General features: G+C 38.0%; 1 protein-coding gene across 1 annotated transcript; it reads right to left on the minus strand.

The window, feature by feature from the left end:
• Positions 1–3,335: 3,335 nt before the first annotated feature.
• LOC150052800 (olfactory receptor 5D3-like) lies at positions 3,336–12,500 on the minus strand. The gene is made up of 2 exons (XM_090348862.1): positions 12,485–12,500; positions 3,336–4,255 (listed from the first exon to the last, which is right to left on the minus strand). Exons 1-2 carry the CDS (start codon positions 12,498–12,500, stop codon positions 3,336–3,338), a joined length of 936 nt encoding a protein of 311 aa, XP_090204988.1.

Consider the following 12,500-nt stretch of genomic DNA (forward strand, 5'->3'; position numbering starts at 1 on the left):
AAATACATAATTATACAAAAGGGAAAATCAGCTATTAAGAAGAGTGTGCAGAGGGATACAGTCCAGAGAGAGAAATTATTAACATATATGATATTTTTTCTATTTTATTTTATCTTATTATCATTTTCAATTTAATTTAATTTTGTTTTCAAGGTGGAGTACAGAGCAGTTACAGTTACATAGTAAGCTAGTGAGTACATTTCTTGTTTAGCATTGTTATTTCCTCCCTAGTTTTACTCCCACTTTCCTTCTCACACATCCCCTAGTTGTAAAGTTTATTTCCCACAAATTTATATTACTCAATTTTAAAATACACACTTCCAAAAATATTTAAACTTTTCTTTTATATGTTTCAATGTGTTATATTTATTTTCTACTGACATGATTAAATAGCTGACACAATATATTGCTACTTAAGAGAAAGTAATTTACATTGACCCTTCAAATATAGTTGAAGCGTCTTCTGATATTTATATTTACTACTCGATCTGAAAACTGTTTGGTCACATATTTAAAATAAATCAATTTGTGAAAAATGTCATTTATGAATACATGTTATGGTGCATATTTACAATAATTCTTTATTCGGAATACCTTTATTAGTTTGTTCACTAATACTGTGAGTAATTCTTGCTTTATGTGTAGATTTATACTAGGATGATATTGTTGATGATCCAGGTGAACTAGTCTTGATGGGAGTGGTTAGAGGATATGAGGAAACCAATGACAAGATGTTTTCACATGATTTTGTGTCCACAATAAAAGCTAAGAATGTTATCTCCCATTTAGTTTTACTGTCAAAATGTCAGTAAAACATACTCCAGTACCATATTTCCACAAAAATTAACTTGATAAATTGCTCACATAAGAAAATAACTTTAATAATAAGAGAGAGCAATATCTAGTTTAATAAGAGGGCAATATCTAATTGTAGCCAGAGTATATGTAAAGAGTAATTGTAAAAGTTCTGTGCATGAATATTCATAGGAGCACTATTCACAGAATCAAAAATAGATATACAGATCCCAAACAATGATTAATAAATAAGTGTAAAACTAAATGTGGCATGCATACATGACATATTTATCAATAGTAAAAAATGGAGAATATAGCTTAGCACGTGGATAAAGTTGAAAACATAATGATAACCAAAAGAAAAGTTAAGGAAAAAGCTTAGTATTTGTTAAAATAACAAAAATAGTTTGGAATTAGGCAAAGGTATTAGTTGCACTACAGAGTTAATGGACTGATGGCACTGATTTCTTTCACAATACAGTAGTTAAATTTATGATGTAGAAAGTATTTTTAATAAAGGCAAAACCAGTTATTGCAATACGAAAGACTCTACTCCGATTTTATAAAATCATTGATTTTTTTCTGTAGCAGATGACTCAAATTCATCTAAAGGAAATTAAACCTATACCTATTCAAGCCATCATGAGTGCAAAGCAAGAACACTACACAAGTCATACATAAAAATAAATAGCCCATTACCATCATTTTGTGGCACCCACAATTGATTCAGTCATTTTTAAAGAAATACACATATACACAAGTATGAAGTGCACTTCATTTAAACTGTACAAATGTAGGTTAAACCTCATCTGAAAATCTTGGAAAATTTCTGTATCATATCTGTATTCTTAAAATAGCCATCCATCAATGTTTTCCACCATAAAAGGACCAGACATTTGTGTTATCCAGAACTTTTTACAGTTTTATTTCTTCTCTATAAGACATTAAGGTTATTATAGTTACAAACTCTCAAATCTTCTTAAGTGTATATAGTCAGGTTGAGAATTACATAGTAAGGACATAATTTTATAGTCATGTCTATAACAAAATTGAAATATTATTATGGTAAATTGAATACATAAAGTTACATAACAATAAAATTTTCTAGTATGGGATATTACGATCTTGCTTTTTGGAAATAATAAGCTCATAATTCCAGGCAAAGCCAGAAATATAGTTTTTATGGTCTGTAGTTGAATTGGAACAATGTTCCATGCAAATTTCCCTAAGTGTTTCCAATCTCTTGGTGACATCAATTGCAATTAGCACATGACTGTAACAAAGACAACATAGTTAAGGAAACCACATAGTTCATCAACTGATGAAAAACGTCTGTCTAACAAAGTAGTACAATTATATTTATCCAGAATACATAATAACATCTCCCAATTAACCAACAATGATTAACTTAGATATATTCAAATATTCCCTTTTGATTTTTCAGTGTAAATACTTTGCCATGTAAATCTTCAATTTTACAGAGAAAAACTTCTTGAACTATTCAATTTGGAAATGTGTGTGCATATGTTTGTGATATATATATATATTTACATGTACATGTATATATGTATGTGTTTATACATTTATATATGGTTTACATCTGCTAATAAAATAATAAAATATTGACACAATACAATTATGACAGATTGAATTAGATTTGCTAGATTTTATTTCTGTGTTTGCTTATCATCCAGCCACTGTCATCAGAAAAAACTACTCTACATCCAATGGGACAGAACTCTAGTCTCACTACGCAGAATTACTCGTCATTCTACACATGTACAAGGAGGAAATGAATACTCCTCTAGGCTCAGAACAGACCAAGCTAGCCAAGACACTCCTAATCCTGTTAACAGGGCTGCATAATCAACCAAAAGGTTATTTAATGTCGTGTGTCACTGAAATTGGTATTTCGTTGTACACCAATAAGTAACACACATAAATAAAAACTGGAATAAAAGATAAATCCAGATTTGGAAATATCTATTTCTGATAAGCATTGCTATATTTGGTTTTGTTGTATAACATAATCAACTTTATGCTAACACAAAAACTGAATATAATAATATTTAAGACTTTGTGCAGGCAGAGAGATATTCCCTGTACACATCTCATGAAGTGTCTTCCATGTGAGATTAAATAAGGTATTTGTTTAAATTTTGTGTTTCAGTGTTAACAGCCTTTAGCTTACCCAGTTGCCTTTAATGTCTCCATAATTATAATATGCAAATTTCAGAACAACATTATAAGCCATTTCCCCAAATGATTTTTTAAAAATTTGAATATATATCAAACCAGTGTGTGCTAACTCAGAAAAATGCTAGGCAATAAATGCTGAATCCAGGGGCACAATGTAAAATCACTTAAATTCTTGTATTCCCTATTCCTTTAAAAGCTTAACCACCACACTTCAGATTCAAAAGTTGTTGAATCATCAGTCAGCTGAGGGTTGTGTGTAATGCACCTTATGTCACATGTTGAAAATATGAGGCAGCTTCCGACACGAGTCTGGAAAATAAGGGAATCTTATTGAAGAGACATCACAGTTTGATGCCTACTAACTTCCTGGCTGTCGCCTTGACATCTTTGTTCCTCAGGCTATAGATCAGGGGATTCAACATGGGGATGACCACTGTGTAGAAGACAGAGGCCACCCTGACCATGAGCCATGAGCTCTTGGTGGTCGGAACACAGTAAAGAAACAAGATGGTGCCATGGAAGACGCAGATGGTGGCCAGGTGGGAGGCACAGGTGGAGAAGGCTTTGTGACGTCCCCCGGGGGAAGGCATCTTCATGATAGTGATGAAAATGAATAGGTAGGAAGTAAGCATGATCACCAGGCTGCTGATTTCATTGAACGTTGCAGAGACTAGAATGATCATCTGGTTGACATATGGGTCAGAGCGGGCCACCGCCACGATGGCAGCATGCTCGCAGACGAAGTTATTGATGACATTGCTTCCTCGGAAAGATAGTCGCACTAAGAAACAAGTGAGTGTCAGGGAACAAACAAGTCCCCAACAGTAGGATGCGGCTACCATCAAATAGCACAGCTTTGGGGACATGGCCACTGTATAGAGCAGGGGGTTGCACACGGCCACAAACCTGTCATAGGCCATGGCTGCCAGCATGAAGGTTTCTGTCACTACAAAAACACAAGCAAAGAAGAACTGGCAGACACAGCCTGCAAAGGAGATGTGTCTGTCCTCCTCCAGCAGGTTCTCCAGAAGCTTGGGCGTGACGACAGAAGAGTAGCAGAAATCCACGAAGGACAAGTGACTGAGGAAGAAGTACATGGGCGTGTGGAGCCTGGGATTGAGCCTGATAAGGGTGATCATGCCCAGATTTCCCAGCACAGTGATGGTGTAGATGGTGAGGAAAACCAGGAAGAGTGGTAACTGGAGGTCCGGATATTCAGAGAAGCCCAAGAGGACAAAGGTGACTTCAGAAGTCTTGTTTTCTTGGTCCCTGGGGAAGAAGAAGCAGTTAATTTTACCAAGTCACAAGCAGGAGTTACTAATTTCATTTTCTTATGTGAATCCTTTGCTTTCATTTCAGTATCTACCATTGTTATCAGTGTGTGCGTCATAGGGAAAAGAAACAGCAAAGAACACTACCGGTGTACTTGGTAGTCAGTGACATTTATTTAATTAAGTCCATATGTGAATTTCTAAGTTAATCAACTCTAGGTCTGTAAGCATCTATTTCATCAAGATCATAGAGTCAGCTTGTAAAATAAGCTGAGATACCACTGGAATCTTATGAAGCAAGTAGTTTTGGTGGAAGCCCACACAAGTTGAGCTTCCTAAAGGAGTCTAAATCAAGAACAGGTATGGATGAAATGATGTTCCAGAACCTTCATTTATGTCCTAAATTCCACTATTATGTGTCAACTACATATTTTTATTGATTTAATCTAATTATTCTTAGAACCACATTGTGGCTGATTACTCAAACCTAAAATATCACTCATCTTGAAAGAGATGGGATTTCACATAGAACACTCTAAGAATCCTATGCCTTAGGAGTGGAGGTTGAATGCTCTTTAGTTCTCACTCCTTATTTGTATTATATTTTCCCAGAAAATATGTAGCACTGTTTCCTGTTTCATAAGAACAGAGCATTCCCATATCCCTGCCATGTCTTTCCGTACCCTTTTAGATTCATTTGACTGTATAGCTGACAGTTTATCTGCTATACTTTTCATCTCCTGTGTTATATGCTTTCATATAAGGCAAAGTCTTCAAGTCCATCATTAAAATCTTCTTCCACGAATCTGCTGAGTTCACGAATACTAAGCAGTTCAAAATCGAAAGAAAAGTTGGTGTCCCCGAACATAAATGTCTGTAGTCACGATATGAAGTAACCTGACCCTGTCTTACTATCTTTTTCACACATAGGGCTTTTCAGTCTTCCTACATTCTGCAGTTACACTAAGAATATGAGGGTTGTAGCTCACAGTCTCCCCTTTTATCCCAAGGAAGTGACACCTCTGTTCCACTGATCAAACGTTCAAAGTCTCTTGTAACTACATTCTTTTTCTTACAGCCTAGCTTTCTCTTCATTATGTATTTACTCAATAGACTAGGGAGAACTTTACTACTGAACTATATAGAATAATATAATGCTTTTCATCACTCATTTCTTCTGAGAATTTATTTGAAGAATAATATATATAATTGAAAATTATTCATTAGAACATATATTTCTTTATTGGACCACAGCTAAAATGTATGTTGTGAAAAGGGAGATTATGCTAAAAAAAAATAATACATTACCTGGTGATGAAGCTCTAATAATAATAATAATAGGCACCATAAAATATGATGGAAGCATTTCTGAAGACCAAAATGATGTGCATATGATGGGAGATGGACAAGAATCTGCATTCTTCCATTCTGATATTCAGCATTAAGACAGTGCATTATAGTCTTCACAACGAGAATTGAGTAAGAATAGAACCAACTCACCTCAGGGTGTTTGACTTATTCATTTACTGAAGTTGCAATGCAAACTTTAATAGAATCCAGAAAAGTTACTTGTCAGAATCAAATTTTTCTTTTATTCAGTACAAAAATAGCAAGGGCGACCCCCTAAAAAAGAGGGGCAAGAATCAACTGTTTCAATGAATATTTAATAAAACATTCCCTGCAATGTTTTCTCCTAAAAATTCCCATAAAGAAACTTAATGATAACAGAGAAGAAAGAGGAAGAGACTGAAAAATCTAAATTCTACCACCAGATTATGCACATATAAATGGTACCAAAGCCTCTGGGATAGAAACCCTAGAGAATGTATTTGAAGCATTGCCTGGGAGAGAACAATCTGAACAATTACAGAAAACAAAGCCCAATAGGGCATTATGTTTTTATGTAATTTTCCTAAAGATTTGGGATAATTCTTTTTTTTTGCTTTTGTTTTTTATTGTAATTAATAAAAGGGTTACATGATATTTGCCAGATACAAGGTGCATTAATTCACATATTGATACCCATTCAAATGTCTTGGTCCCCATTACCCACACCTCCACCCCTCCCCCCGTCTTGGTTTTCCCCCCTTCCCTATCCAATTTTAAATAACCAAATACAAATAAATCTAATATATCAGATAACAAAGTGAGATACTGTAACAATATGAGATAACCAAGGGACAGCAAAAGAGATGAGAGATAACATAGTACATTAAGGACAACAATCATTCATTATATGGCTTTTGTTTCAACATCCTGGAGGTCTTTTCAATTAGCTTCATACTATAAGGCCTTATGTATCAAGGTTTTGCTCTATTGCAGATCTCTGCTAGTAGAGCCCAAGGTTTCTACTGATTATGACAAATGAGGGGAACCATTGAGCCTATGTTCCTTTGAGTCTGGCTTACTTCACTTAATATGGTTTTTTCTAAGACTTTCCATTTCCTAACAAATGGGGCAATGTCATTTTTTCTAACAGCAGCATAGAATTCCTTTCTGTGCAAATACCACATCTTGTTGATCCACTCATCAACTGAGGGACATCTAGGTTGGTTCCATATTTTTGCTATGGTGAATAATGCTGCAATGAACATTGTTGTGCTAGTGGATTTAGTATGCCCTTGTTTCTGGATGGTTGGGTAAATGCCAAGTAGTGGAATTGCTGGGTCATAGGGGAGTTCTATGTTTAGTCTTTTGAGGAGCTGCCATAATGCTTTCCATAGTGGTTGAACGAATTTGCACTCCCACCGACAGTGTAGTAGTGATCCCTCCTGGCCACATCCCCTCCAGCATCTGTTGTTATTCGTTTTCCTGATCCTGGCCATTCTAACGGGAGTGAGGTGGAATCTTAGAGTTGTTTTGATTTGCATTTCTTTTATGACCAGAGATGTTGAGCATTTCTTCATGTGTCTATAGGCCATTTTTGTTTCTTCTTTAGAGAAAACTCTCTTTAAGTCTTTGGCCCATTTTTTAATGGGATGGTTGTTACTTTGGAGATTAGTTTTGAAGCGATTCAATTTTTTGAGCTGTTGATATATTTTAGATATGAGGCCTTTGTCTGTTGTTTGGTTGGTGAAGATCTTCTCCCACTCTGTAGGCTTCCTAATTAATTTACTAGCTATGTCCTTTGCCATACAAAAGCTCTGCAGTTTAATGTAGTCCCACTTATCCAGCCTTTCTCTTATTTGCTGTGATTCTTGGTCCTTGTTAAGAAAGTTTCGACCTGTGCCAAGGAGACCTAGTGTATCTCCTATTCCTTCTTGTAAAGTTTTCAGTGTGTCAGCTTTTACCTCCAGGTCTTTGATCCATTTGGAGTTAATTCTAGTGCAAGGTGACAAAGAAGGATCCAACTTTAGTTTTCTGCAGGTGCTTAACCAGTTCTGCCAGTACAACTTGTTGATGAGGCTGTCTTTCTTCCAGTCTATTTTTTTGGCTCCCTTGTCAAAGATTAGGTGGCTATAGGTCTGTGGTTTAATATCTGGGTCCTCAGTTCTATTCCATTGGTCTTCAGGCCTGTTCTTGTGCCAGTACCACGCTGTTTTGATAATTATAACTCTGTAATAGAGTCTAAAGTTTGGAATTGAAATTCCTCCTTCGCTGTTCTTTCTGCTAAGAAGTGTTTTTGCTACACGGGGTCTTTTATTATTCCATATGAAATTTTGGATTGCTCCTTCTATTTCTTTAAAGAATGACATTGGGATGTTGATGGGTATTGCGTTGAATTTGTAGATAGCCCTTTGGCAAGATTGTCATTTTCACAATGCTGATTCTTCCAATCCAGGAGCATGGGAGGTTTTTCCATTTCCTTAGTTCTGCTTTAATTTCCTTTTTTAGTGTTTTAAAGTTTTCATCAAAAATGTCCTTTACATTCTTAGTTAAGGTAATTCCTAGGTACTTTATTTTTTTTGAGGCTATTGCGAAAGGAGTTTCTTTCCTGATTATTGCCTCGTTCCTCTCAATGTTGGTGTAAAGGAAGGCAGTTGATTTTCGAGGGTTGATTTTATAGCCTGCTACCCTTCCAAAGTTTTGAATCAGCTCAAGGAGCTTGGGAGTAGAGTCTATAGGATTCTTTAAATACAGAATCATGTCATCTGCAAAGAGGGATAGTTTTACTTCCTCTTTCCCTATTTGGATCCCCTTTATGCTTGCTTCTTGCCTTATTGCACTGGCTAGGAATTCTAATGCTATATAAAAGAGGAGTGGAGAGATTGGGCATCCTTGTCTCGTTCCTGATTTTAGAGGGAATGGCTTTAGCTTTTCGCCATTAAGTATAATACTAGCTGTGGGTTTGTTGTACACAGCCTTTATTATATTGAGGAATGTTCCATGGATTCCTAGTTGCTCCAGAGCTTTTAACATAAAGGGGTGTTGGATCTTGTCAAATGCCTTTTCCGCATCTATTGAGACAATCATATGATTTTTGTCCCTGCTCCAGTGACTGTTCCATTGTCTGTTTATATTGGGTGGGGGATGTTATTCCTTGATTTGACAGTTTTCTTGAGTTTCTTGTTCTTCCCATTTGAAAATGGGAGCAAGATTAATACTAAACACAATTATAGTTTTTCAGATATTACCAACCTAGACCTCTTTAGCTGGCATACACTAGATGTATACAATTTTTGATTGGTGTTATCACTCTTTCTTTTTGTGCGCTTACAGACCAGTCTAATACAACCACTGATAAGCGATTTATGACCAAAACAATAAGCCTCTCAATTCAATCTCTATTGTATTTAAGTCCTCTGAACCTAGAGTATAATTGAACACCTAGATATACAGTATTGTTCAACAGCCATCAAGTGTAGATCCATGCATTATAAGGGTTGAAAGACGAACAGAGGACCAGGGATAGAAAAATAGAATGAGAGAGATCAAGGGAGGTACAAGAGGATTAACATAGGAGTGTAAGATTATTATAGTAATGAAGAAAAGGTATAGCGTAAGGATAACTGACCTAAGTTGGTAAGTAGGTAGCGTATTTGAGTACAAGGTTTGGAAAGTATTAGATAAAACTTCTGTGTTGCTACACGACTAGCTCTCAGCCCAACCAGTGGCCTCACAGTGGGTTGTGGGATGGATCTGTGAGCTTCAGTCTGAGCGTGGTGGGCAGACATTTTCCTGTGCTGCTTCCAGAGGAGGCCAAGGGTCTGGGGTTTGAGAGTTTCCAGGGGCTCTCAGCAGGACCAGCAGGTGACTGCTCTGTTCCCAGGGGTGGGGCCCAGCTGAGGACTTGGGCTTCAAGGGCGGAGTCTCGCCTTTCTGATTCTCAGAAGGCCAGCTTGGCTGCTGGTCTGCCCTTCAGATCCCTGCTTGTTTCCACTGCTTTGTCAGAGAGTCTGTGACTGTGGGGGGCCCGTAGGTGCTCTTGCTCAGGATTCCCAGCTGGAGGATGCCCAGCTCAAGATTTGAGGGGGACGGATGCTGGCTCCTATTTTCCCGCACACCCCACCCACTGTTGTAAGGCAGGGACTCAGCGCTGTCCACTCTCCAGATCCAGTGGCCTGGGAGAGGAACCTATTGTGTGGGTGGAGCTGGGAAAGCTCTGCCTCCCCTGGTGGGGTGCTGAGTCTTAGTGTAGCCTGCCTGTCAGTCTCCAGTCAGAGGGCTGGGAGTTGAGCCTGTTGGGCAGGTGGGAGTTGGGACAGCTCCGCCTCCCTTGGTGGGGTGCTGGGTCTTATCGTAGCCTGCCTGTCAATCTCCAGTCAATGGCCTGAGGGAGGGGGCTGTTGAGGGAAGGGACAGGATCCTAAATTCCTTGCCCCCCTGCTCCTGCCAATCTTGGGGCTGAGTTAAGTTCTATTGCTTGGCACCAGCTCTGCTTTCCCGATGGTTTTGGGGACCCGCTGTATTACTCACGCCTCTGCGTTCCATCTGTGGGTGCTCCATGGTGGTGGGGAGTCTTTCACTGCGCTCGGGTCTCCAACACTGCCTGTGTTCCGAGTCTGGGTTCCGCTGCTTGCTATTTTGGTTCTGCGTCTGGGTTCCGCTGCTCCTGCAGCTCGCTGGCCCGGTCCTATGCTGGCAGGCCACTGCTTTTTGCAGCTCAGAGGACCAGTGGCAAGGGGTGGGGGAGGGGTCCTTGCGTTCCGAATTCTTTGAGAAAGTTGGATGTGAGCTTTATCTGGATTTCTTTTCCGGTTTGAGTCCTTCTCCGTTGCTTTTTGAGTTTGTTGTTGTGGATTTCTTAAGGTTGTTGGCTCTTGGGACTCTCTGGTTCTCTCTTTTTGTGAGAGAGAGCTAGGCAGCGTCCCTATTGTCTCAGCGCCATCTTTCGTTCTTGGGATAATTCTTTTATTATACTTCATTCCACAATCTTGTTTTGAATACATTGATCAGACAACTACATTTTTAATATAAATACTTGTAAAACACATGCAAAGAAAAATTAGCTCTTAGAATATAGTCTTGCAAAGACAAACTTCAGTGGTTTTGTGAAAGTATGTGTTTGGAGTCAAAGCTTACACAAGAATTAGTATATTTAGTATATCTTTCTTTTTCATTTTTGGAATCCCTTTTTATCCACTGACTTTCAGTAGTTGTACAAAGGAGTTTCCATTCAACAAAGCAGTTCATGAATAAAGTACAGCTTGATCAATGTCATATATCCTTTTCAACATTCTCACCCACCCCTCCCGACCCACCCCTTTCTTCACTTGTCTTAATGTTTAGGGTCTGCACTGATGTTTTGTCATGTGACAAAACAGTTTATGTGTACAATGCATCTTGACCTGTGTCACCACTTCAACATCTTCACCCTCTTTCAATCTACCATGTCCCTTATTTTTCTCACTTCTGAGGTTCATGCAATGAATTCTTTTTCTCCATACATTTTTATTGTAGTTAATAGAAAGATTACATTATATTCACCAGATAGAAGGTGCATTACTTCGCAAACATTGATATCCTTTCTCGTGTCTTGGTCCCCATTTCCCTCCCTCACCCCCACCCCTCATCTTTTTTCCCCCTTCTCTATCATGCAATGAATTCTTGACCACATTCTCTCCCTTTACCCCTTTATTCTTCTACTATTCTCTCCCTAGTGCCACCCTCCCCCTTGTTTTTTGTGTTGGTGTATTTTAAATTTTATATTGTCCTAGTGATATGTAGCAGGGTTACAGTTATGTTTGTACAGTACTGTGCCTATTATTTCTCCTCCATTGCTACCCCTGCCCATGTTTTCTCCCATACCCCCCTTACCTACCCCCCCCCCCAGACTGTAGAGTTTATCTCCAACATATTGTCTTATGGAAAACACCGTTACACTGCTTGCTTCATCCTTTCACCCTCCCCCATGTAAGTACTTATTTCCTGCTACTTATTAGGATTTTACTTAGTCTTGAAATATACTACTTGAGCTCTCCACACAGTCTATTATACTTCAGTTACTTTATTTATAACCATTTGCATTCCACCTATTGCGTTTCCTTGTAGAGTGATGGCATTCTAGCCATCACAAATGAAGGAAAGCATCCAACTTGTATTTCTCTGGATCTGCCTTATTTCAGTTAATAAAATTTTTTCCAAGTCTTTCCATTTCCTTCTAATTGGTGCAGTATCATTCTTTCTAGTGAATGAATACAATTCCACTGTGTATTTATACCACATTTCCACAATCTATTCATCCATTAAAGGGCATCTGGGCTATTTCCAAACCTTGGCTACAGCGAACAATGCTGCAGTCAACATGCTGGTTTGTGGCTATGAGGTTCAATGAAATCGAAATGACAACAAAGGACCTCCTATCCAAGAAAAGTCAATGGACTTATAGCTGAATTCAGTAAGGTCTTCAAAGTAGAACGGACACCAATACTCGTCAGATGCTCCAGGGAAATAGAAATGGAAAGATCACTACCAAGCTCATGGTACAAAGCCAGTATGAACAAATTGCAAAACCAGATGGAGACTCATCAATGAAAGAAAGTTGTACACTCAGTCCTTTAATAAATATTGATTTAGAACTTCTTAATAAATGTTGATCAATCGAATTCAACTTCTAACAATAACAACAACAACAAAACCAGTACAATATGATTAAATGGAATTCATCCCAGGGAAGCAAAGCTGACTCAATATACACATAAATCCATAACTGTAGTAGAACATCCACAGAAGTAAGGTAAAAAAAAAACACAGGATCATCTCAATAGATGATAAAGTACTGAAGAAACTAGGAAGTCATGGAACTCTCCTCAACATAATAAAGGCTATATATGACAAACCTACAACCAGCATCAT

This window comes from Megascapheus bottae, chromosome 16, assembly GCF_031878675.1.
Source record: "Megascapheus bottae isolate mThoBot1 chromosome 16, mThoBot2.hap1, whole genome shotgun sequence".
Classification (NCBI taxonomy): domain Eukaryota; kingdom Metazoa; phylum Chordata; class Mammalia; order Rodentia; family Geomyidae; genus Megascapheus; species Megascapheus bottae.